Source organism: Pituophis catenifer, unplaced genomic scaffold (genome assembly GCF_029215685.1).
Source record: "Pituophis catenifer annectens isolate HBS135680 unplaced genomic scaffold, rPitCat1.0.hap2 SCAF_6, whole genome shotgun sequence".
In the NCBI taxonomy this organism is placed as follows: Eukaryota; Metazoa; Chordata; class Lepidosauria; order Squamata; family Colubridae; genus Pituophis; species Pituophis catenifer.
Window position 1 is genome coordinate 21,377,767 of NW_027256886.1, and position 27,751 is coordinate 21,405,517.

Consider the following 27,751-nt stretch of genomic DNA (forward strand, 5'->3'; position numbering starts at 1 on the left):
AGTTTGGAAAATCCCATATTTAAGATAGGGGGCAAGTATAGGTAGTCCTCAACTTACGACCACAATTGAACCCAGAATTTATGTTAAGTGAGAAATTTGTTAAGTGAGTTTTGCCCATTTTATGACTTTCCTTGCCACATTTTTAAGTGAACCCTGAAGCTGTTAAATTAGTAACACGGTTGTTAAGTGAATCTGGTTTCCTTATTGACTTTGCTTGTCAGAAGGTCACAAAAGGCAATCACATGACTCTGGGACACTGCAACTGTCATAAATGTGAATCAGTTGTCAAGCATCCCAATCAGTGGTGGGTTTCTCCCAGTTCCACCCGGTTCCACTGAGCCAGTAGCGGTGACGATATGACATCACCAAACCGGTTCTGCCCCCCCGGCCTGGCCCCCTGCGTTATTCTTACCTTTTATTTGGCCCCACCCCCAATCTATTGCTGCTTCCTGAGTCCCAGCTGATCGGTTAGAAGGAAAAAAACTGTTTAAACTCTTGCCTCAGGGCTTCAAAGGGCCACCCTACAGCTGATCAGTGTTAAAAGGCAGTGTGGTGGTAGATCGGTGCCTCCAAAAACAAATGAGTAGACTGGTGCCTGTAAAAATAAATGGGTAGACCAGTGCTTCCAAAAACTAATGGGTAGACCGGTGCCTGCAAAAATAAATGGGTAGACACGTGCCTCCAAAAACTAATGGGTAGACCGGTACCTCCAAAAACAAATGAGTAGACCGGTACAACTCTGCAAGTAGTTAAAAGCCTGGTAGACCAGTACCTCTGCTAAATCCTAAAGAATTGTCACATGACCACCAAGCCACGCCCACAAAATAAGCCACATCCACAGAACCAGTAGTAAAATAATTTATAACCCACCCGATCCCAATGTAAATCATGTGACCATGGGGATGCTACAACGGTCGTAAGTGTGAAAAATGGTCATAAGTCACTTTTTTCAGTGATGTTGTAACATCAAGCTGTCATTAAATGAACTGTTGTAAGTCAAGGACTACCTGTATGTATAAAAACAACTGAGTCTTGGAAAAAAAGTGCTGGGAAATGGTAGGAAAAACTGGTAAGAAACTGGTAGGAAAACTACTAAACCAGATCCACTCTCACAGGAGCTGAATTCGACTTGAGTCAGTCCTTACTTATATATCTAATCACTACAAAAAATCCAAAGATCCTGTTTTATCTATCCAACAACCATATATATATATATAATGAAAGTTCAGAGAGTGATTAGCCCACATTAGTCATCCAGGTGCAAATAACCATACACCGCAAATGAGTCAGACACATTATAAATTCAGAAAATAGGATTAACTCCGCAATCGTGCTTGATGATGAATTGAAAGGTCATATTAAATTTTAATGGAATTTTCCAAAGACTTCCCATCAATGACTCCACTGCCAAATTAATCATGAGAACATATTGTATTGAACTAAGAATTCTAATTTTATTCCAAGTTAGATTTTTCTTCTTTACAATGACAAAGACACAATGTGCTTTAGAGCCACATAGATGTAGATGATGTTGTATCTGTTCGAAATGAAGAAAGGGTTATATTTTGATTTTGTCCGTATTTTAATTCTTTTTTAACTCAGAACAGTGTAACTAGGCAACATGAGCCAAATATTTTTTTCAGGCAGAGAATCATCAGCCACACCAGTCTATGTTTGGAACTTCTAAACTGAGAAAGTGGAATGCTACCAGCACACACATAACTGATAGAGCTTTTGAGCATCTTTCATATTTAACTGCTGCCAAAGACCCAGAAGTGTATCTAAAACTTTTGCCAACAGTTTACTCCCTGCTGTACATTAGAATATTTCTCAAGTCAGACAATTTTAATCCTCCCTACCAATGACCATACAAATATCTGGCAAGCACTCCTAATAGCAGTATCATACTATTCAGCTAATTGCTTTAAAGAAACTAGTTAACATACACTTGTAAAATGAATTGGTACTTTTCTGAGATACAAAACCACAAAAATGAAACAAATGTAGAATATTGTTTTACAAAAATGCCTAAGTCTTACTGAGTCCCATAGTAACAGCGGGGAAGTATGAACTAAGTGGTAATCTCACTTTGTACGTCTCTTGCAATTTTTGGCTTGACCCGCCCAGGATATAAAGTAGTCCTCGATTTACCACAATTGAGCCCAAAATTTCTGTTGCTAAGTGAAACATTTTTAAGTGATTTTTGCTCCATTTTACTACCTTTTTTGCCACAGTTGTTAAGTGAATCAGTGTAGTTGGTAAGTTAGTAACCCGGTTGTTAACTGAATCTGGCTTCCCCACTGACTTTGAAGATCGCAGACGGCGATCATATGACCTCAGGACCCTGCAAGCATAATAAATATGAGCCAATTGCCAAGCATCTGAATTTTGATCATGTGATCATGGGGATGCTGCAACGGTTGTAAGTCTGAAAAACAGTCATAAATCATTTTTTTCAGTGCTGTTGTAACTTCGAATCATCACTAAACAAACTGGCTTTAAGGACTATCTGTACTTAATCTTAAAGCCTGAAAGTGAATAAACCTGTGCTGCAATATTTAGTATTCCACAACCATAGAAAAGACTTTCAGTAACAGCTATTAAATCTGAAAAGCTAAAGAACCTTAAATAATTTATTAATATGTTTACACTATTTTGTTCTTTTATATTTTGTACTCTGGCCAGAGATTTTTGAGAATAGAAAATGTTAACAAACTCATAACTACTAGTTAGGGAAAGAAAGTGGGCTATAGACCACTTTACAATAGAAAGTGTTAACAAACTCATAACTACTAGTTAGGGAAAGAAAGTGGGCTATAGACCAGTGGGTTCCTGCCATCGCATGCCAGGAGCGGAGGGGGGAAGGGGGTCACACGCACGCATGCCCACACCCATAATTGTGTGCCCCGCACATGGGGGTGTAGCCCCCCCGTCCCCCCCAGCTCCTTGTACATGATGGCACAGTGGTCCCGGTAGGCCCGTTTTTCCCTCTCCCGAGGCTCCAGAGCCTTTCTAGGAGCTTGGGGAGGTGAAAACGGTCTTCTCGATCCCCCCGGAGGCCAGAAACAGCCCGTTTGCCAACTTCTGGTGGGCCGAGAAGGCCCAAAAATTAGGTGGCTGGTGCGCGCATGCGCACTGGAGCTAAGCTCACATGTCCACTGATATGGCTATGCGTGCCACCTGTGCCACAGGTTCACCATCATGGCTATAAATTATAATTTCAGCACTGCATTATACTATTTCTTCTGCAAAACACGCACACATTTTGTTGAATAGCTCTTTATTATCAAAAAAGTGCCAAGTGTTAATGAAGAACTCTCTTATGAAATCTGAAAGATTGATTTAAGTTAAAATTGTCAATCTAATATAGCATAGTGTTTGTTCAGTATGAAGAATGGCATACATATACATATCTAAGTTACATACCTTGAAAGAGAAGAGCTACATATATTTTACTTTACTTTATATTTAATAAGATATCACAATATTAGAACTTTTAACACAGAAGCTCAAATATCAAAACTATAATGTTTCTCAGTTATCCCTACAGAGCAGCAATATCTAAAGTGACAAGCCAAGCCTTGATAATCAATGAATCCAAATATTCATGTTTTAATATGACTTTGCATTAAAAGATGCTTTATCAATTTGAATTGCTTATATCGTCATGTTGACAAACTACATTCAGTAAATCTGTATTTTTATATTTTTCCTACTGCAACAACTTGCATCTCTAGCTTACCCTTCAGCATCATGAAAATGAACTAATTAATCAGTAAATGAACAAAATAATTAAGAACAAGAGGAAAATATCTTCAAGAGAAAGGACAGTGCACTAAAAGCAGTCTTAAAATGGATTGATAATTCAGAAATTCTCCATCACCTGATGTCAGCTTTTAGCTCCAGTATGGAATATGAAAACTGAAATGAGCTTCAGTTACCACTTTCTCTGCTGAATTCCTGTTTGCCCTATGAAAGTTACATTGCTATTAAGTTTGACCCAAACTTAAAAAAACAATTTTTCTAATTATAAATCATTGTTTGTAAAAATTAGTACTTTTTTATATCAAAATAATAATTAGAATGTGGAATTAAATAATTTAGAAAATAACTTTCAATGAAAGCAGAATAAATTTGTTTTTGTTTTGTTTTTTTACAAATCTGAAGAAACCAAAATGGATTGGGTTAAATATTTTATGCAAAGATGGCAGAATCCCCCTTAGTGAAACGCTTTAGTTGAGATTCATGTTTTTTTTTGTTTGTTTTGTTTTTGTCTATCCAAAATGTAACTAAGGTACTGATTCTGTTCATGTAATATATTGGGAAAACAAATTCTGGGTAGAATTCAATGATAATAAGAAAATTGACATTATGTTCATTACGTAATGGCTAATGACTTTGCAGTTCAACTGTAATCTAGGCTTTGAAAGATTGGCCTTTTGCCAAAAGCATACCAGTATTGCTTCTTGAGTTATAAACAAAGCATTTATTTAAAGTCCCTGAAACCTGGTACTATCTTTGTAATGCTAACTTTGTCCCCATATTCATTAGAGCAGTTGGTGTTAATGAAAATAGCTGTAACATTCCACATTTTCTTTTAAAATGTCATAAAGTACTTTTCAGTCTGAAGTGTTTTTCATTTACTGTTCAGAGCCAAGTGTTACCAAGGAGCTGAAACTGACAGAAACATTCAGTAGTCAAAAGAAAAAAAAAAGAATCACTAATGCTAGGAACAGAGAGCTTGGTCTTATTTGTTGATCCAGAATTATTGTGTCCTCTCCCAAGACATCCATATTAACATGAAAAGCAACACAATTATTTTTTGCTGGGTTTGAGAGGAACATGTGATCCCTTGACACTGAGTTTTTCAAGAGCAGATACGGGTCTCCTCGGTCCTTCTATTGCTGTTCTTGGGTGCATCTTATCCCTGAAAAAAACAAAGATAACAAAAAGGGAATACTTGATGTTTATTTTATACATGGTAACATCAGCTAAGCACAGAAAAAGTCTTTAACCATGCATTAAGAAACAACTGTTGTATCTAGATACTGTTTTTCAGATGGTTTGCAAAAATAAAGTACAACGTCCCAGCTCAATTTGTGTCACCTGTAATCCAATGAAGATGGAGTCATTCAGATCTGGGGAAAACAAACATGCAGGGGACCAGGACTGCATCAATAAAGGAGTGGAGAACTTGTGGTACACGAAATGCTGCTAATATCTTAGCAATTAAATTGTAAGGGATAGCCACGGCTGTAATTTATCAAGGTTTGTAGGACATGTTCCTTATCCCCACCTTGGGCAATACTGTTTTCGCACAAATTTTCTGTTTTGACATTTTTCTTTTGTAGGTTTTAACTGAACTAGCCCGCAGACAATTAGTGCCAATATTTTTATATTAGAGTGCTTAATGTACACAGTAGTTGAATGCATTCCTGAAAAATAAGCATCTCAATTGCCTAACAGAATCCTTATGCACATATGACATCTTAAAGAATTCTGACTCTCTCTCTTAAAATAGCGTAAGGCAAAACAAGAAAGATTACAAGGTATACCTCCTTGGAGCATCCTCCTTGCTTACATGATGAATACTTCTATGTTTTGGGGACTCTATATTGTGTCTTCCTCCAGAGGGCTTAAACTTCAGAATCTCCTTTTGCCATTGTTCATCAAAAGCATGAGCTTCTCCTGGTAAACAATTGCAATTTTAAATTATAAATTTCTTCATTCGAAAGTATGTATATATATCTCAATATTTTGTACTAATAAGATACACATACCGTATTTTTCGGAGTATAAGATGCACCTTTTTCCCGCCTAAAAGGGGGTGAAAATTTAGGTGCTTCTTATACACCGAATGTAGCCCCACCCACACACTGGCCCCCACCCTTTGGCCTCTGCCTCCCAGCAATTTAGCTCCTTGCAGCAAGCAGCAAGAAAAAACAGCTCCTTTCAGCTTCAGCACAACATAATTAGCACAAGTTGATTGGATCGGCCTCCCGACTCTCATCTGATTTGCTCTCAGCTGTTTTGTGCAGGGCTCTGCTGCTTGCTGCAAAGAGGTAAATTGCTGGAACAGATTTTTTTTCCCTTGTGCTAATCAAGCTAAGCTGAAAACGAAAATGAAAGTAAAGCAGGCTGTTTGCTGTTTGCTGTAAAGAGGCAAAATTGCTCAGAGGCAAAGGAAGAGACAGAGGGAGATTTCTTTTTCTTCTTTTCCTCACCAAAAAAGGTAGGTGTGTCTTATATTCCGAAAAACATGGTAATTATCTACAAGATGCACAATGCGCCATTTTTATATGCAGGTACTTGCTTGTGGCACCATCCAAACAGCATTGACAGGTGATCATATGAGAGAGAGGGGAGGGAGGAGGAGAAAATAATAGTCCAGCAGCATGGCTAATTACCTTCATCTAAATTAATGAATTCTTGATTCAATTCTTCTTCGCCAGTTTTGTTGTTCTTTGCCTTCTGAACTACATGAGCACGATCATGAATGTGATGACCCACGGCCATTTTTTCCAACCCGCTTTCGGAATCTCTACAAGCTTTTCTGATTTCTTTAATCTGAATTAAAGCAAAACAAGCAAGTAAAAAATGTAATAAGAAGAAAAATCCAGCTTTCTGGATTTCTCCTTTCAAGTAAACTTTCTACAAATCATGAAGCCTAAATTAATCATAAATTAATTTATGAAGCCTAAATTAGTCACCGAATAAACATGCCAAGTGCAGAAGGCTACACTATGAGCAGATATACAAAATTTCACTCACTATGCTGCGGAAGTTATACTTGAGGGCGGAGGTGGAAGAGAGCAGCTGCAGCAGCAAAAACCACACGTAAAACAGTTCAGTTGCATGCACAATCATGTCTCTGAATTATGGCCTTAGCATGCATGTTGATTCACATACAGTATAGAGAAACTATGCACAAATTCCAGTATTTTAAGGTTTCAACATTGTTTCATTAGAATGGTTCAAAAACTATCATAACGTCATCTAAATATAGCCAGTGAATGGAACTTTTCAGCTACAGAGATAAAGAGTGTTCTGCTATTTGCCACATGAAAGGAACACTAACTATCTCGACAATCTTGGCTACTACTTATCAGCATGCCCGTAAGTATATTATTAGAAGCTTTTTGATAAAGAGGTACTGGCTGAGCTCTGAAGAGATTTACTGTGGGCTATTTTCAACAGTTTTATCTTGCTTGCATGCTGTATTTCATGAACTTGATGTTAAGGTTCAAATTCAAACGTCTTAGCCAAATTAGATGGCAACACCTATGAGCAAAGCAACGAAGGGGTTTTTTAAACATGATACCATCTCTTCAAAGTCAAGTTTTCACTTCAAACTTTTATACTAATTTTCCAATGTTTTGTCCTATTGCATAATAATACATTTATGCCTACTGAGTTAGAAGCACATACCAAATTAGAGTAATACTATTATTAGTTAAGAGAGGATTCCCAAAATATTATCGTACCCCTCCTGGAGCAGTCCGTGTCTGAGCTGAAGCTTGGAAAACTTTGGGCGGTTCGTCACCCTTCTTAGAATAGGTCATCACTGAGGAAGAACTGTATGAGTGAGCATTTGGATCAACTGCCATTTTATCCTGAAGAAAATAATTTAAAAACAAGTAAAAACTACAATTAGAGTACAGAATGGAAGCCAACATTTAATGGATATTTGCGATCCTCTATCTATAGATTACACTGGGGTGGGGGTGGGGGGAGAGAAATCCTGTAAGAATACTATGGCAACCCACATCGACAGAACTGACTTAATATTCCAGGCCTGCAATATGTTCTGAAGCATTATGCAAATTTACCCATTCACTTGGCAAGCAAATTTAATTTAATAGAAGAGCTGATTTTGGAACTGTCAGACGCTGGAAATGACTAAAAGTCTACTCCAGTGCAGTTTGAAAGAAAGTTTTTCAGAATTAATTTCTTTCTGTCTGGCAAACAGTCAAAAGCTAATGCAAATATGCATGGCGGGGTAGGCATTTCTATCCATTTTTTAATGCGTCAATTAGATATATCTAAGGCCAGCATGGGGGGGAGGGGGGAGGGAATGAAACCGAAGAGAGTACCACATTACATTGTGAAAATGATTCTAACAGGAAATATAGATAAGCTCTACAGTTCCTTCATTACAGAAGACACAACTTAGACTGAAATTAAAAACTATCAATTGATAATAATGCACTGCTAACCTCTTTCTCTAAGGAAGTTTTTTCAGACTGGTGGAGGCAGCAGTAGGGGTGGGGGAGGGGATGGTTGTGTGTGCATGTGCGCTCTTACCACTTCTAGGGCCTGGTTCAGAACGGGCTAAGACCCCGCACCAGGCCGTGGACCGGGGGTTGGGGACCCCTGCTCTAAGGAAATCTATTTTTTCCTATTATTTTAATGAATAACATTCATGACAAAATTAACATAAAAACTTAACAACTTACAAAATTTCTTTGCAATTCCACCATACCATTTCTCATGTTTGACATCATTCTGTCCATTGCAAAGAATGGATTTCTGAAATTCATGTTCTGCTTCAACAGAGAGGAAGAAATAGAAACAATAAAATGTTTCAAAACTCAGAAATTTTATCACAATTCATTCATGTACAGGTGGAGAGAAGCTTACTTTTGCAGACATCAGAAGACAGGGAGCAGGATGAAGATATAGCAATTATGAGGAACAGCGGTAAAAAGAAAATAGAAAATAAGAGCGATGCTTGGTCTTTTATGAAACGCTCCTCTTTTGCTATTATACTGTTCTCAATTCAAACTGTAGTCACACAAGACGAACTGCCGGAAATTTCTCTAAGCTAATACAAAGTAGTGTGTAAGAATAGACTGCTAGAATATGTTAAGCCACATCTTCTAAAGTGTCACTTCCAAGTTTTGTCAGTAGGTGAAATTCCAAACTATGGGACAGCCAACATCTAGTTTGGCCCTTAGTCAAATATGTTCCTAGAGAAGATTGTTGGATCAGGCATACATATGCATGTCTATAGAAGTATCAGAAAGGCTTTCCGTATTAACTTTAAGTAAAATTGAATCAAAATACGATTTCATAGATTTTAAACTCATTTCCCAACCATTAAGTTTTCAATGAAGTAACTAGTTATCACAACAATAACTATTTCACAAACGTATGAAAAAAAAGTTTATACCATTAGATGAATTGAAATATTACTGTAATCTGATTTACCAAAAGAAAAATTTAGAATGCGCTGGCAAAGCCTTGTTTCTGTCTTATCACTCCTGGTTATACTTGTTACTATCAAGCTAAAGAACACAAAATGTCAGTGGTGGGATTTAAGTAATTTAACAACCGGTTCTCCAGCCCTAATGATTTCTTCCAACAACCAGTTTGCCAAATTGCTCAGAAAGTTAACAACCGGTTCTCCCGAAGTGGTGCGAACTGGCTGAATCCCACCACTGGCTATAGTTAGCCATGTGCGGAAAAAATGTTTCTTTTTGTGTGGATTACTTGAATGGCTACCTACGCCTGGGTCAATTTAAGAGCTGATTAATCACTCCGTAAACCAGATTCTCTTCTGTGATTTGAAATATGCAATTTAGGAATACAATTATACATGAAAGAAGGTACAGACTAATGACAGAGCACAACACTTGTATGACACACTGTTGACTCGGTGCCATTGTCTAAAATGGGAATGCAGTAACCATGACTTCTGTTTACACTGCTATCACATGTTACTAACAGTCCAGCCAAAGTATTAACACCTTTACAGACCACAGGGAAGGCTACAGAAGCAGGCAAAATGTTATAGGAATCCCAGTAAACTCACTGAGAATATTAGCACGTAAATGTATGGCTCACATACAAAATGAAACACGCAAGAAAGCAAGAATGGAGAAAACTGAATGAAACCAAAGAACATCCAACTCATTGAAATATCTGGCATGTGCGCTCTTAATCTTTCTCTCTTTCTCTCACTCTCTTTCTATATTTTCCCCAGTGCTAGAGTTTCATAGAATTTGGACATCCTCAAAATTGGATGAGAGGAAGGAACAAAAGGCAACAAAGGGGTTGAAATTTTAAAAACCAGGACTATGGCACAGCATTTGTGCCATTTAAAAATTTGTTTTGATTAGAACAAAAATGGTGTCTCCCATTCCTAATACAGGTATACCAATAGCTCGGTTGGCTGAATTATTCCAGGACCCCAGAAGAAATGTTAACAGTCCGTTTTCTCTGACAGTAAAAATATAAAAATCATAAATAGTAATTTTGATTTATAACCGACTTCCCAACATTTATTAAGTAATAAAGTCTCTATCTTTTAAATTATCATCTGCAATTATGAAAGTTAAGCAATATTTAGGAATCCATTGATGGAATTTTATCTAATGAGGTCTCTCTGAATGGTTTTGCTAACACAACACATTGTCCCTTCTCCTAAACCTGCTCTGAAATTTGAGAACCTTTAGTATAGTTAGAGGGAAAATCAAATTAATGGACAAAGCATTCATTCTTTCATAATGTTGGTTGTGGCTAAATGCTATATTTCTTGTATTCCCAATTAGCAAGCCCCATAGGATACTACATAAAGATCATATAATCATTTCTATACGATTGGTATGCCAAAGGAAAAAAACTGATAGAAACTGAAGCAAAATGTTTTCATTGGAAAAAGAATTTAAGAATTAACGATGGAAGCAAAAGGCCTGCAGAGATATTCAATCGATATCTTGGCCATATTTAGTTAGATTTCCCCCAGTCTCCATTAAAGAGTATAGGCCAATATACACTGCATACAGTAGATTATGGAAGAAGACATTAATATTTTGATATTCTGCAATGGAGGAAAAAACAGGCTAATGTGCTGCGTTTTTAGAAAGTATTTTCTGGCACGTACAGTAATGTACGTGCCAGAAATGTTCACAGAAATTAGAGTATTGAGCCACATGGTGGCTCAGTGGCTAAGACGCTGAGCTTGTCGATCAAAAGGTCAGCAGTTCAAATCCCCAGTAAAGCGTAACAGGGTGAACTCCCGTTACTTGTCCCAGTTTCTGCCAACCTAGCAGTTTGAAAGCACGTAAAAAATGCAAGTAGAAAAATAGGGGCAACCTTTGATGGGAAGGTAACAGCATTCTGTGCACCTTTGGCCTTTAGTAATGCCGGCCACATGACCATGGAGATGTCTTCGGACAGGGCTGGCTCTTTGGCTTTGAAACGGAGATGGGCACTGCCCCCTAGAGTTGGGAACAACTAGCACGTATGTCTGAGGGGGAACCTTTACCTTTAATAGGAAATGCAAGAGAACTTTGCAGATTTTTCACTGCTTTTTTTCAAACAATATAAGTCCTCCTTTATTGAACTCCATGCTAAAAGCCGTTGAGCAGGTCCAAAAGAAAGAGGCACAAAGATCTTTCCCATCAATTAATATATTTCAAACATCATCATGGTACAGCATCATTCACATATTCCTTATAATGGTCTTGGACAGAAAAAGTTGGGTTTACTTTGATTCAAAAAGGACAAATAAAAGCATATTTTCCCTGCAGCAAATATGCTTGCTTGAATTATTCTGTGACAAAAGAGCCAAAATATGGTCAAAGAGCCCATGACCTCAGTATATAACTGACCCCAGCTTTAATTGCTACCTGCTCGGTATATATTGTTTTGTTTTTCATTTGTTGAAATGATTTAGGAAGATATGGCTGAATGACACAAATAACTATATAATGAATATATTAATAATATATATAGTCTCACTATATAATATAGATTAATACAAAGAAAGTCATTGGAAGTTGAGTTTTTATTCCTGTCCTAGCTTTATTATACATAAAAGGAAAATAAAAGATGATAAAAGAGATGCCTTTGGAAATTGTAGCATCATTTTAATCTCCACATACACTAAATAGGTATTTTAACAATGATTTCCCCAAAATTAAAAAAAAACACAAAACAGATTCACAAAATGAAACAAGCATACTAAAATGCACTTATAAAGCAAAATGCAAGATGCTTAGTTTTAGAACAAGTGAAACAGACATGTCCACATCACCCCAAAAAAAATTGAATTATGCGTGTGTAATATACTAACCATGCCACCAAAACAGCCAAAAGGCATAAGCGGAAAACTCATGGCCTAAAAGAAAAATTGTAGATCGTATAAATTGCAGCATTAATATTATGGCCTTAAAATCTGACTGAATGAGAGTGCATCTGGACTCAACTTTCTTGAAATCTGCTATTAAAAGAATCCTGCACATTTTCTATCATCAAGTTTACTTATTATTACCTTCCACATTTTCACCACATAAAAAAAAAAAGCAAAAGTTTTGTATTATTAAGATAGCTAAGAATCTTGCAGTCCCCATTTCTATCATCTTACATCTTTTTTTTACTGAAATCTTAACTTTCCTATTCATCTTTTCTTTTTTAAAAAAATCACCTTTTCACTTCAAACATTCATAAATTTCCACCCATAGATATATTTTAGCATAAACTAAATTTAAACTATGTTTACTATTTCATAATCCCAATGCACTCAAAAAGTTTTCTTAAAATCCCTTGGGAAAAATACTTGAGAAGAATACTACAACTGGAACGGTATAATAATAAGAATAAGAATAAGAATAATCCTTAAATTTATCTTATTTTTTCTTACTTATATATTTTCTTCTTTGCTGAATGTATCCCTTTTTTTAAAAAAAAATCTATATATATTATTATTATTATTATTAACTTTTATTCACCAAACATGAAACTCAATTATTATTATTATTCTCATGTTTAATGAATAAAAGAATAATAATAATAATAATAATTGAGTTTCATGTTTGGTGAATAAAAGTTAATAATAATAATATATATAGAATATTTTTTTAAAAAGGATTCATTTAGCAAATAGAAGAAAATATATAAGTAAGAAAAAATAAGATAAATGTAAGGTTTATTTCTGGACAAAAAGAAAAAAAAATGAAAAGTAACAAGAATGCTAATGCTCAATGCCCATACCACCAAATCTTAGTAATCTTTGTCATTAGTATACTGACCATGCCACCAAAAGTGCCAAAAGGTATAAATGGAAAACTTGGACCCTGAAAGAGAAGCACCAGTTCATTCAAAATTGTTGCACTAGTATGGTTTAGAAATAGTTATGGTTTAAAAAATTCAAGTGGAAAATAGGCATGCTCAGATTAAATTTGTGTTGTATTTGTATACTAACCATGCCACCAAAACTGTTAAAGGGCATAAGGGAACAGCTCATCGCCTGTAAGAAAAACATCAACTTAGGTAAATTGCTGCAATATTATTGTTGGAGAAGGATACACATTTCATAGGTTAAAATCAAGAAATTCTCCAAATCAATCTTAAATAATGAAAAACCTGAGGGCAAATAGATCATCCATACAGCCTCTTTAAATAAAAGGGGCAATAGGAAACAGTTTTAACAACTGGGAGAGGAAAATCATGAATCTATTATCATTTCATGGCATATGGTCACATGGTAGCTTTATAGAACCCTGGATGAGGATGATTATTTGGTCCCTTTTCATTGATCGCGCTCATGGATGACCTCTGGCGGGAGCGGGATAGAGGCAGTGCATCCATCCTGGTTTTTCTTGACCTCTCAGTAACATTCAATATCATTGATCATGGAATCCTTTTGGGCCAGCTTAGGGAATTGAGGGTGGGCTATTTCTTTGCTGGCTCTCCTTTCTCCAGGGCCGGTTCCAGTCGGTGCTGATAGAGGAAAAGATATCTAGCCTGTGCCCCCTATTTTGTGGGTTGCTTTAGTGCTCATTCTCCTCTTCTATTCAACATTTATATGAGGCTACTAGGTGAGGTGATCCATCGGTTTGGGTGAGATATCATCAGTATGTAGATGACACCCAGCTTTATATCTCTATCCCAAGCCTCTTGAGTGATGCCGTGGACATACTATACCAGGGTCTGGAGGCTCTTGGGGACTGGATGGGATAATCCTAGCAAGACGGAGTGGCTGTGAGTATTTGGACACTTCACCCCCCCCCCACAAGGTTCTTCCATCTGTGGTTCTGGATGGGTTGAGCTATCACAGACAAACCCAGTGTGCAATTTATATGTCCTCCTGGACTTGTGGCTCCTGCTTGAAAAACAGGTGGAGAAGTGGCTAAGAGGGCTTTTGCACACCTTCCTATGTGTCAGTTGCACCCATACCTGGATTGGGAAACCCTGCTCACAGTAACTCACGCCTTGTAACCTCCAAGTTAGACTACAGTAACATGCTTTACATGGGCTGCCCTTGAAGACCGTTTGGAAACTTCAACTGGTGCAGAATGCAACTGTGCAGATGGTGCCAGATACACGGCACACATAACACAATTGCTATGTGATTTGCATTGATTACTGATGAGTTTCTGGATGCAATTCAAGATGCTGGAAGCCCTATAAGGCTTGTGTCCAGGGTACCTGATGGAATCACATTTTTTTCAAGAGTCTCTACCCATCCAACCAGGTTGAGTAGAATGGATATGCTGCATATCCTATCAGCCAAAGAATGTCGGCTGGTGGCGATAGAAGATGAGCTTTTTCTGCAGTAGCCCAAGCTCTATGGAACATTCTCCCTTTGAAGATCAGAATGGCCTCAACCCTGTTAGCCTTTTGCAAGGCCCTAAAAACCTGGCTATGTTCCCAGCCCTGGGCACTGAAATGTGTCAAGGATACCTGATAGAATCACCCCGTTTACTGGCTATACTGCTAACTGACCAAGTATCTTGCTCCTATGTGTATTTAATTTGGATGTTTTTAGTGTTTTTATTGGTTTTATTGTTTATTGTTTTAAAATATTTTTTAATATTTTTAACAGTAACATATATGTTTTGAATTGTAAGCCACCTAGAGACATTGACTAAGATGGGTGGCCATAGAAATTGAACGAACGAACAAACAAATAAATAAATAAGTTTCCAGCCTTCTTTTAATCCAGGAGCCAAGTTTCATTTTTGTTTTCATCTGAATTCAGATACCTGGGACAGAACAACTCCTGAGGCATTCATGAAGGCAATCTGTTATGTGCCAGGTGCGAAGGAAGGAAAAGGAAGCCTCAATGTGCTTCTTTTCAAACTATAGTTACAACTTGCATTACACTTTCACCTGGTATGAACAAACATTACAGCTTCTGTCACATCTAATTTGAAACTGAAATAAGACATGCTTAATAACTGATTATACTTTAAGCATCTAAATCTATCTTTAAAAAAACTTTTAACTACCTTTGAAGTATCAACTTAAGCATTTTACACATGACTCATGTTTCCAAATATTCAATCCCATGTAGATTCAGTGGAGATTAGCCAATTCAAAAAGAAACTTTGAATACATCAACATACTTGCTCCTCTTCAAGACATACATTTTAATTAATAAATTATAGCGAGCTGAGAAAAATTGCAGATCACAACAATTATTTAAAGGAAATAGTCTGCAAGCAAATTATGTTGTAAGATCAAAGATAATGTAAAATACAAAAATAGTCATGAAATCCTAACAATGTCAGCAGATTCAAAGGTCACTAAAAAGACATATTGAGTAAATCTGTTACAATATACAGAATATTTTGGTTTATAAATCCATCATGAATAAGTTACTTGCCAGTACATGTATAAAAAGATGAGGCTATAAATGCAGGTACATTCACAACACAGAGAACAGACTTAACTATGACTGGATGGAAAAACTATCAGTCAGACTAAATGACTGCAAGTGCCTGAGATTTCAGAAGAAATTAGTAGTAGTAGTTGTGGAAAGTTGGATAGAGATAGCACAGCCAATCTTCTGTTTGAAGCAACATATATTATGTAAGGAGAATGCTGTATGCCACTTTTAGAGTTATGCAACTGAAGCAGTCTACAAATCCTTAAAAAATACATTAGAAGTACACCAGAATGTCCAGAAGCATGGGTGAAGGATATAGTTATACTAAAGCATCACATGAAAAACATGTTTATACTGGTCATTCTGCATGTTTTCAGCAAATTCACAGTACTTTACATACAATGCACTTACAAGATCCCTGTTTACAAGTAGAATCACTCAACAATTCTACTCATTTATAGCTTATTCTTTCTATCTCATGACTCATTTATCTCCACCTATTCCCTTGCAAAGCCTAAACTTCTTACCTCTACTCCTTTCTACTTTCATGTTATATTCTCATCCCATATTTTAAAAAATCTCATTTTACTCAGCATAACTGACTTCTACAATTAAAATGTGAAGCGAAATATGAATTTTAGTCATATGATTGAAAAATTGTCCTTACACACAATCAAACTGAAGAATTTACATGGTGCATATACTGAGGCCTAGGCATAACCCCAGACTAGGTATCTATGAAATGTTGGGGTATCTTTATTTTTTTATTAATACATATGCTAGGAACTTAGCAGTGGAATAATCTGCTGTCAAAGTATAAGCAGTTTCCAGCAACTTTAATGATAGCTAACTAGAAGGTATGGAATCTGTATTCCAAAATGTCTGAAGGCAATCAAATTGCCAACTTTTGTGATTAAGCCCAATGAGAATATTACTACAAGAAACATGAGGAAAGGATTGTTCCATGGGTCTAGGACCGTGATGGCGAACCTATGGCACGCATGCCAGAGGTGGCACGCAGAGCCAACTCTGTGGACACGCACGCTGTCACCAGCTGCTCTTCTCGTTTCCGGTATGCACATGCATGCCGGCCAGCTGATCGTCGCATGTGCCAGAGCCCCGGAAACCCAAAGACTAACTGGCCGGTGTGCATGCACACACCGAAAAACCAGAAGACCTGGTGGCGATGGTGCGTGTGCCCACAGAGAGGGCTGGTCTTCGAGTTTCTGGGGCTCTGGCGCGTGCATACGCATTCCAGTTTGGGCACTTGGTGCCGAAAAGGTTTGCCATCACTGGTCTAGGATAACTCACTGTGGCTAGCTCACTACTGCCAGCTCACTACCGCCAAAATGCCTGTACCAACTCACAGGTGCCAAGTTGCCACAGGACAAATCCACCTGGCCAACTCACTCCATAGGTGGCCGGAAAGAGAGCCAAGGGGTTGGCAAGCAAGAGGGTGGGCAGAGTGCAGAGTGCGTCGGGGAGGGCTGCTTGGGGCTTCCCATTTTCACACCTCCCACTGCTGTTGCCACGCCACCAGCAGCTCTGAGCCTGGCATGGATCGGCACCTGGATCAGCAGCATCAGAGGCAGCTTCAAGCCCGGAGCAGATCGGCATCTGCACTGGGCTCGGAGGCCAGCGTGGCAGCAGCGGTACAGGTATGTGAAAATGTCGAGCTGATTTAAGGAAAAGAAATGTAGCAAACCAAATAATGCACAAAAGCACCATAATCCTTGGAAACAGCACAGGCTTCCTTTGTTCAAAAATGGAGGAAAGCAAAGAATTAATTGTATAGCAACCTAGAACACTGTAATTTTCTAGGGTAATGAATGCAGTAATACAAAGACTGTGCAAATTTAAGAACAACAGTAGATTTAGAGCCTACCACCACTAGAAGAATTCTACTTTCTATAACAGATAGCTTTTTGGCTGCATAATGCTATCTATCATTCAGCTTCATCAAACAACAGGAGATTGCAACCACCCCTCCCTAGTTCCTGAGAAAGAATAGCATTCTTAATATAGCCACATTCATGTTTGCATTTTGTCATAATTTTATGAAAGATTGAGATGCTCTTAAGTGCCCTTATCATAACACAAAATATCACAGTCACAAAAATTAATGCATTTGTCTGGGAGCATTAAATTATATGTAGAATAGTCAAAAGCCAAAATACTTCAAACATATGACATATATTTTAAAAGTAATAAGATAAATACTCCACTAATCATTCCCATAGAATCTATAGAGATATGCATAAAATAATGTTTTTTTTTTCTATGTTAGCTCTATGATCTATCACATTGTGGTTAGGAAGTTTGGCGGGAATATTCTGGGCACTTTCTCCACATTGTTGTGTCCCTGCACATCTCCCAATATTCCTGTATCTTCCTTCTATCCCTTAGCTTCCTTTTGCCAGACATATTTCCTCCATCAATGACTTTCCCTTTTTTCCTACTCTTCCCACCTTGGAACACCTGTGCCCAGATCATGTATGTTTTGGGTCTCAGTCCAGATAAAACATGTATATTACATGTTAGGCCAGAGTCTTTAAACTTGGCAGCTTTAAGACTTGTGGACTTCAACTCTCAGAATTCTCCAGCAAGCATAGCTGGCTGGAGAATTCTGGGAGTTGAAGTCCACAAGTCTTAAAGCTGTCAAGTTTGGAGATCCCTGTGTTAGGCAAGACTGTCCAAAGCTGCCTGTTCCATGCTGGTGACAGTTTCACCTATTTTGCCAATTCCCGCAAATCTTAAACTAACATAATGTTTATAGGAACATGTTATCAAGACTTTGACTATAAAATGCTTTGAGCTGATGTAATGATAATGGATGTATACTTTTTTAAAGCCTTACCAAAATTAAGTTTAATTATAGAGGAAACTGAGTTGACTGTTGAAAACATGTAAAGTAAATTTCCAACTGAAAAGGCAGGTAAAAAAATGTAACAATGATAACATGTACCAACAATGTTCTATCTCAATTAAAGATCTGTGAGATTTTTCTTTCTGGATGCTGAGCAAAATCCAATTTGGTAGTGTTCATACTCATATATATCATGGGCTGTGACTCAACGCACCCCTCTGGCTTCTTTGCCCTTTTCTCCATTCCTCAAATCTCCCCCCGAGGTTGGGGCATCCCTCTGGAATAGACTTTTGAAGATGAGCACATGGTTTCAGGAAGGAGTGAAGTTGCCTTTCTGCTAAACTGATCAAAGTCAATCTGTCAGCAGAAAGGATTAATCAGGAATAACTCATAGAAGCAACTCTGTGCTCCTAGCAACTGAGTTACTGAGTCTATTCATACTAAGAGCAATTCAAAATGGATGTTATTATTATATTGTCCTTCCCAATTTAGTTAGATTAGAATGCTCCAACATTTCCGACCTATCAAAAAGGTGAACTTCACTGCTAAATAATTTGTTTCAGTCATTCCCCGGAGAGTGATGCATATGTAATAATATTATCTAAGTGCATGCCAGCAAAGACATTTGGGTTTTTGTTATTGTCATTTAATGACAACTAAGAGCCAGACGAAGTGCAGGTATTGTTCTAGATACATTTATATATCACTTCATAGTATTTTCTGGAATTAAACAGATATTTAATATAATATTTAAAGAAACAAATTTGGAGAAGCATCACATGTATTTTTATTTACTTTTCTTACAGGTACAAAATCCCACAACTATAATTAGAACAAAACAGCAAAAGGCCAAAGGCATAGTGATCTTTCTATATCTAGGAAAAAAAGAGTAACTCTAGCCTAGAAGGCAGATGGGGTATTTCTATTTCAAAGGATGTCCCTCAGTACAAATGTAAGAATAAAAAAAAATCTGGCAGTTACCCTTTTGACTTGCAAGTGACAATTTCTGCTGCTGTAAGCTATATCAGTTTCCAGTGCATAGATACAGGACTTGGCACTGTCCTTCAACCCCTGTAGTATTAAACCAGGACATAAAGTCCAAAGTTTCAGTTATCTCACTTTGTGAGAAAAGAAAATGATTCAGCATTAAAATAATGGTTTAAATAAATGTAGTCCTTCAGAACTAAAAATCAAGTAAGAGTTTTGTAATCTCCATATTCTCTATCAAAACACGATTTTCTCCCCTACAGGAGTAGTAAAGTTGAAATTGACATTATCTAAAAGAAGACATACCTTGTCATTGTCTCTCAAGGCCATCTGAGAATTGGGATGTCCTCTGTGATGCAGACCTCCTTGTCTGTCTTCAATTGAAAGAAATGGATCTCGCCCAAAAGGTTCAGAAAATAAATGTCGTACATGTTCATTATGGGCAGTAAATGTATCCCTGAAAATAATATAGGATAGCTAAAGAATATCTATCTCTGCATCAGAGAACATGCAAAGTTCTCAAACACAACATATAACAAAGCCACTATTTACAGAGTTTACATAGTTTTCACTGATCACATTGTTTTTCAGAATTAACTAGTGCATTTTACATTATGATACCCAAGAAAGATTAAAAGACAGAACATTTAAAACAAGTAAAACAAGTAAAACGGAGTGTGCATGATCTGAGTATCCACTGTAGTAAGTTCATTCAATCAATCAATCAATCAAAAAGACAGAAGATTTGACTTATTCTCAAAGTCAACAGAATGAAAGGTATAACTGAGTATTTTTTCCTTGCAATATACTAATACCATACAAGTTACACCAGTGTATTCCAATAAGTTACTTAAATATAATTGAAGTGCAGAACTTTGTTTTCACTGGTGGCCCTTATACATATATTAGAAAACTGTCATTTTGCTATGCTAGTTTTATATTATAATGTTTTCTATAAAAAATTTATTAGAACATTGACTACTGTCCCAGTAGTGAACTATACAAAAATAGTTTCACAGGGCAGGCTTTTGCAGAAGGGAAATTGCTTCTACACCTGTCTACACTATTCAGGAAAAAAGTTGGCAGGACCAGAAAACAGTCTGAGATCTAGTAAAGCTTCCCAGGAACAGCTGTGCAATCAAGAAGACATTTATAAAACCAATTTTATCCTAGACCAGTGATGGCTAGCCTTTTTGCTATCATGTGCCAAAAACGGGGGGGGGGGGGAGTGCAGTGGGGTTGCGTGCGCGTGTGCCCACATCTATAATTCAACACCCCCGCCCCCCCATGCATGTGCAACCTCCCCCGCGCTCCCCCTGGTATTGGCACACAATGGCATGGTGGGACCGTAAGGCCCGTTTTTTCACTCTCCCCAGGCTCCAGAGCCTTTCTAGGAGCCTGGGGAGGGCGAAAACGGCCTTCCCCAGCCCCCCCAGAGATTCTCCTGAGACCGGAAATGGCTCATTTCCCAACTTCCAGTGGGACTGGAAGACCCATTTTTCACTTCTCCAGGTTCCAGAGCCTTTCTAGGAGCCTGGGGAGGGCAAAAATTGCCTTCCTCACCCCCTCAGAGGCCAGAAACTGCCTGTTTCCCAACATCCAGTGGGCTCGGAAGGCTGGAAAATCAGATGGCCGGCACATGCATGCACGCTGGAGCTGAGCTAGGGCAACGGCTTGCGTGCCCGGAGATATGGCTTTGCATGCCACCTGTGGCACGTGTGCCATAGGTTCGTCATCACGGTCCTAGACAGTATTTCTGATCTGTCAATTCCAATCCTCTCCTTCTGAGGCAAAGGAAGCTTTTATACTAGTTTACTATTTTAGAAGTTATTCCCACAGTGAAGTAATGCTAGCAATTTGCATGATCTACAGAATGCAAAATATTACTTCTCAAAAATGAGAATTAGTACTATATTTATATTATACTAAGCAAGAAAACGGACAGTTTATGACTAATGTCATTCAAACCCCACTATATTTTATTTATTTTTAAAAAATATACCCATACTACCTATTATAACAATATCTAAATCTTGGTTACATTTAACCAAATTTCCAGCATATTCATTTATAGGAATGTAAACACCTGCTTTGCTTCTCCATGCCATGCTTATATTTTTGCCAAACTGCTCAAGGGAGTGCTTGCTATGCATTTTTAAACACAAAGTAAATAAGGAGAAGAATGGGGTGATAATTATACTACAGGAAACCAGATGTAGTATAATGAGTGGTTTAGAACTTTGGGGACACAATCCAGAAGGGCTACTGTAGTGTGGTAGAGGTAATAAACCCTATCAAACAAAATGGAGGTTGTATCCTTTTCCTCCCTGTTCTTTAGATGTGATCAGGGTCAAACTCGGTTTATTGCTGCCTAATCCCATCAGACCCAAATTGAACCTTCCTACCCCCAGATAAACATCCCTGAACCAAAGACCAGAAGCCTCCTCATTAGTTCACAGGGTAGCACATAAAAGGGAATTGCAACATAAAGAAACCCCAATGTTTTAAACCCCAGTTTCATCCTTAAGATTTCACCTTCTTTTACAAGAGATGCTGCTCTTCTGAAAGTTCATTTTATCTAACAATTGGACTCATCCCAAGTATACTGACAACGACCTGCCTTGTTTACCCAAACTGAATAGCAAATCAGATTCCTAGGATTTCAACCCTCAAACTTTTATGAAAACCTTTGCTTCTCCATTGTTTGGGGTCCCTATTTCTTTTAAAGGAAGCACACAATGATAGTTCCAATAAGAATGGTTCTTCTTCTCAGCGTTGTTGTGCTCCTTATTCACAATGAATCCACAATAGTAGGCTTAATTCAATATTGTGTATATATTGTATACACAATGTATTGTGTATACCACACCACAATGTATTGTGGTGTAGGGTTTCCTGCCTGGGCAGGGGGTTGGACTAGAAGACCTCCAAGGTCCCTTCCAACTCTGTTATTCTATTCTATTCTATTCTATTCTATTCTATTCTATTCTATTCTATTCTATTCTATTCTAAACATCCATTTGTCCAGTGGAATTTCCCTCTCTTCTCCTTTATACATTTTCCATGGCCTCTTGGAACTGAGTTTAGTGGCTTCTCCAACTTTTAGAGCAGAGCTTTAAGGAGCATGGACAACAGCAAGAATGACAGGAAATTGTCCTCCTTTTCAATATCACTCGCAAAAGTGATTTAATCAGCACAATGGATTAACCCAACAACCTACATTCCTTTAATATGCAGTCACAGGTGCCTTTGCTCATTTTCAGTCTACTAATCTTTTTAAAGAAAAAACCAAGTTACTTTCTGACTTCTACATGTTGACTAAACAAAATTTTGTTTTAAAAGGAAGACTAAATGCCAAGGAAACAGCCTGTCTGAGCATGCAAGTCTCTGGATTGATGCCACTGATTTTATTACATTAGAAGTTGGCAACAAAACTGACATAAAGTCTTAACACCCTGTCAGAGCCACCAAAACAGCTGCTGACATTGAGTAAAACTGTCCTCTGATTTCAAAAGTTGTATAACTACTGTGTAATTGTAGCTTACATATAATCTGTAACTAACGTACAATTGTACCTTAAGCAGAGAAATTACAGTACTGCAAAATTAATAGCCAAACATATTGCTCCTAGGAAGAAGTTAGAAATGAGTCAGATTAACATACAAGCCTGATTTGGATAAAGATATTGAATTAATCCACAAAATTTAATATGCGTGTGTGTGTGTGTGTGTGTGTGTGTGTGTGTGCATGTATGTATGTATTATTTCTTTAACTGTTGTGTAACTGCTGTTACATAACAACTGAATTTATCATAACTTTTGGCAGCTTACAAAAGAACAATAAAATATACAATGGTACAAAACCTTAAAAAGGCTGGAGAAACTAGTCAAACTAAACCAAACCACTTAAAGTCAGCTTCTACTCTAATCCAAGGCCTGGGGGAATAGCTGGTCTTGAGGGCATGTTGAATAAGGTTGGGGAGAGGCTAATAAGAATTTCAGGGAAATGTTGTTCCAAAAAGAGGTATTAGGACGAGAAGGTCCAATTCTTGAGTTCCACAAATGACACTGATCAATGGGACTTAGAGCAGGACAACTGCAGGACACTACAGTGGACAGGCAGTTTCTCAAATAACTAGAAACTATTTTCTGACTGAGTACTCAAATGCTAAATCAAAAATGGCATCTGAAAATTATCTTTGGCTAAAGCAGATCATACAGATAAAAAGTTTGATCACCATACACTTCCAAGTATGGTAAAAGTCTTCAGGACTGTTTATAAATATCCAATTTAAGAATATTTGTAAACAATTAGTAAGCCATACTCAGAAATACGACAATGGATTTTCATTGATGCTATGATTTGTTGTGAAAACAAAAAGCTTACATGAACATAAATTATTGGCATCTAGTTTTAAACAGATTTAAATGCAGTTTAGATGTTAAAATATTACTTTTACAACCTGATACTAAACAAAGCCTCATTAAAGTTTCTAATGGGATTCAGACTTACAGTAGGTCTATATATAGTGAGCATTTAGCAGAAGATAACATTGCAGAGGGTCAGAAACACTCACAATGGCTAACTCTCTAATAAGAGTCAGTGATTATTGTTACAGAATAAAAATTTAAACTCTGAGCTAAAACAGACCTTTAAAAACAGATCATTCAACATACATGAAAAAGCAGCAAAAACTTTGAGAGTTCCAAATACTTTTAGCAAAATTAATGTAATGTTTTATTAAAAGCAGTTGTTTTAAGGTATAACAAAAACCTTGCCTCTTTTTTTGCACAACATATGAGATTTCAGTTTTATCTTTGAATTTTCAGAATGTATTAATCAAAATCTAAGCCATAAGGAGTTTTTCTTAAAACAACTGTTTATATCAGTATTTGTCTATCAATTTTCTCAAACAGTTTTAATATGAATGAAATCAAAATCTTGAAAGAAAATGTAAGCATATGTATATAAAAATGCCATTTTCACCTTCAGAACACATACAATGAACACCTTTTATTTTGGTGGTGTTTCAGAACATTGCTCACCAAAATATAAGCTGGAAACCTAAACGCGAGAGTAAAACATCTGCAAGGGAACTCCAACATGCTGCAGCAAGAGCATGTTCTCTCATTCCATAGAAGAAGGTCAATGGCAGTTTCATAATGCTGGGAACCTTGCAGAAGAGCAAACCAAGTTACATTCTAGACACAATTATATGTAAATAAGCACTACGTACCTCAGAGACGCTTACTTCAAAGCAGACATGAAGAGGCCTCTAAAAAGTTAGTAGACTCTTCATTGCCTAAAGCCCTTTCCGACTTACACCAAAGGTGCAAAATGTATGGTTTGCATTTGGCCTACCGTCATTCAATTTGCAGCTTCATGGGATCCTGAGGAATTTGCCCTCGAGTTTTGCTTCCCTTAGGAGGGTCAGCAGCTGGATTTTAAGACTCAAAATGTCTATTTCAGCCTATATAAATTCCAGCATCCTTCAGGACAGAACGAAAATGTCTGTGGGATTCTTAGTCATTCAGGTCATAGTTGTCTCAAAGGTGTTTTTTCAAAAGGCAACTAGACAGTTTTTTTTTTTCCTTGAGGAAGGAGAACATTTTGCTTCTCATCCAAAGAAGCTTCGTCCGTTCCGATGGTTGGGAAAGAGAGCAAAAACCACTTTGAATTCTAATCCTCTCCATTTTGGGAGTTGGCCTGTGGACTGAGGGGAAGAGTCTGCCTTTCGCTAGTATATCTTTATCTGCAAGCACATGCACAAATACATACATAGGCATGCACTCTGAAGCCCAAAAAGTCACCAAGTGAAGGAAAGGCCCACCAAGTAAAAAAAAAAAAAAAAGGGGGGGGGGGCGGCAGGTTGCACCTCCAACCTTTAAAAGAAGGGAGACTAGGGGTGACATGATAGTTGTATTCCAGGATTTGAGAGACTGTCACAAAGAAAAAGGGGGGGGAGGTGTCAAATTATTCCCCAAAGCACCAGAAGGCAAGAAACTATGGATGGAAACTAATGAAGAAGAGAAGCAACCTGGAATTAAGGAGAAACTTCCTAACAGTGAGGACAATTAACCAGTGGAACAGTTTACCTTCAGAAGTTGTGGGTGGAGGCTTTTAAGAAGAGACTGGACAGCAGCCACTTGTCAGAAATGGTATAGGGCAGTGTTTCTCAACCTTGGTAGCTTGAAGATGGGTGGACTTCAACTCCCAGAATCCCCCAGCCAGTGCTGCTGGCTGGGGGATTCTGGGAGTTGAAGTCCACCCATCTTCAAGCTACCAAGGTTGAGAAACACTGGTATAGGGTCTCCTGCTTGAGCAAGGGGGCTGGACTAGAAGACCTCCAAGGTCCCTTCCAGCTCTATTCTATTTTATTCAGCTCCTGCTAGCATGAACATGCAGGCATAGGAGTATTATCTTTGGGGGAGGGGGACAGGAGATGGGGGCATCAGGGGCAAAGCGGCTGCATCTCCGCCGGCGCATTGAGCAAGGCGGTGCCTCCTCTTCCTCCACGGCCCCCTCGGAAGCCCATCCTCCGCACTGCCGTGTATCCAGGTTCCCGGATACACATATGTCGATGCGGCCGGCTCTCGAAAAGCCACGAAGGCGGGCGCGGTCGCTTTCGGAGGGGCCGCCAGCTTCTTCGTCCACACAGCGGCTGCCCCTCCGCTGAAACCCGGGCGGCTTCAATCAAGGGAAATTATCCGCCGCTCACCTTCCGCGGCCCCCGTTTAGCCCCAAATGCAGCTCAACCCGGGCCCCGCCCGCTCACCGAAAGAAGGGATCGTCTTCGAAGACCCTGGAGAGCCCGAACATGATTTCTGCTCCGGAGATGCCTCTGCCTTCCTCCTGCTCTTTCCGCCTTCAGCGCCGTTTGAACGCCTGATCTTTCCGTTGGGGCCGCCCGACGACCGGCTCTAGAAACGAACCTCCTGCCCGCTCTTGCCCCGCCCCTTTCTCCATGGAATCCCCGCCCTTCCTTTCGCCATTGGCTCCGGCGAGCACGCAGTATGGCGACGGACGATAATAGAACAGAGCTGCTGCTACCATGGCAACTGGCTCCAAGGCAATAACTCCGGCTTGGATGAGCTTTTTGGCAAAAGGGGAGGTCGGCTTGCGCGGGGCCTCTTTGCCGCGTTGCTTCCGATACTGGTGGTCTCCCTTTATTAGTCCTTATTTTATTTTTTTGTATCCTTTATTTCCCGCCCGAAAAATAGCCATACTGCACAATCTCTAAAAGAAAGACACCACAATTGCCAGAATTGCTAGAAAACCATCAGGCGCGTTAGAAACAGCCAATGCGCCATGAAACGCATTGAAGTCATTGAGGCGCTCATGTCTCTCTGAAAAATCAGGAAACGTTTTAATTTGATTTTGATATTTGACGAGCTCTGTTTAAGACTACGATTAAGTTACTAAACTGCAGTGAATATAAATACAATGATTTGGGGCACTGTATTCGGCTGTGTGCTGTAGAGTGTTGTAACGATTATAGTGCTGACATCCTGGAATAAAAATGTAAAAATCGAGACAAATTCATGTCTGGAATCCATGTTTTAGCAGCAGGTTCTGTGATTTGATAGTTGTGTCAGGGGGATCCCACCTAGAAATCTAGATCTGTTTGTATTTTTATTCAAAGGATTTCTGTATTGCTTTTCTCTCTCCAATTTACAGCACTCAAAAGCAATTTTCAGGTGTTTAAAATCAATGGTGAAAACAAAACATATGTAACATATAATATTGGTAACAAAAACCTTGTCCAGAAAATTTGAACTTGTCAACATGACCCAACAGAAGAAAAAGTAAAGTTTATTCACTCTGATTTTTGTTGTTATTGTTTTTAACCCTGAGTTTTAATAAATTATATCAATGAAAGTTGTTTCAATGTCCATTTTAAATTTGTTTGATAACTTATAAGTTAAATTTTGACAATGTGTTGATAAACCACTTTTGCAGTTTAATACTCTGAAGTACAATCAAAATCTATTTCCTAATATTCCAATTTCTGAATGCTAACTGTTCTTTCCCATTTTTCTCCTGCCTTATATCACTTTTTTTTTTAAAAAAAAAAAAAATCTAAGCATAGCTACATAATTGAAACAATATGTATTTACTTCAAAAAGATTGGACAATTGTGTCTAAGAGAAAGGCCAGGTTCCTACCCGCTTCATATCCTAGGTGGCAGCCCTCTTTAATTGCTTCATATTATTTTCAGTGGAACAAAATGTTTAATAGTATACTAAAGGTTATATTTTTGGACAATATGGCAGTAGAATGAA

The 27,751-nt window shown here is 38.1% G+C and overlaps 1 protein-coding gene across 5 annotated transcripts; it reads right to left on the bottom strand.

Moving 5' to 3' along the window:
• Nucleotides 1–1,475: 1,475 nt before the first annotated feature.
• On the bottom strand, nucleotides 1,476–26,385 carry MLF1 (myeloid leukemia factor 1). 5 transcript variants are annotated; one of them, XM_070945346.1, is made up of 10 exons: nucleotides 26,245–26,385; nucleotides 19,776–19,926; nucleotides 13,208–13,252; nucleotides 13,035–13,079; nucleotides 12,080–12,124; nucleotides 8,457–8,543; nucleotides 7,485–7,613; nucleotides 6,408–6,567; nucleotides 5,556–5,688; nucleotides 1,476–4,927 (listed from the first exon to the last, which is right to left on the bottom strand). In XM_070945346.1, exons 1-10 carry the CDS (start codon nucleotides 26,286–26,288, stop codon nucleotides 4,816–4,818), a joined length of 951 nt encoding a protein of 316 aa, XP_070801447.1. In that variant the 5' UTR covers nucleotides 26,289–26,385; the 3' UTR covers nucleotides 1,476–4,815. The 5 variants fall into 5 exon arrangements, with proteins under 5 accessions (XP_070801447.1, XP_070801446.1, XP_070801448.1 ...); XM_070945345.1 differs by having other exon boundaries at nucleotides 8,457–8,546; XM_070945347.1 differs by lacking the exons at nucleotides 12,080–12,124; nucleotides 13,035–13,079 and having other exon boundaries at nucleotides 26,245–26,383.
• Between the last annotated feature and the right edge of the window lie 1,366 nt (nucleotides 26,386–27,751).

Coding starts and splice junctions, on each gene's coding strand:
- MLF1 (XM_070945345.1), bottom strand. CDS start 26,288: ATGTTCGGGCTCTCCAGGGTCTTCGAAGACGATCCCTTCTTTCG. Junction 13,253..19,775: donor CCTTGAGAGACAATGACAAG/GTATGTCTTCTT, acceptor TTTTTCTTACAG/GCGATGAGCTGTTCCCTTAT. Junction 6,568..7,484: donor CACGGACTGCTCCAGGAGGG/GTACGATAATAT, acceptor GCTTTAATTCAG/ATTAAAGAAATCAGAAAAGC.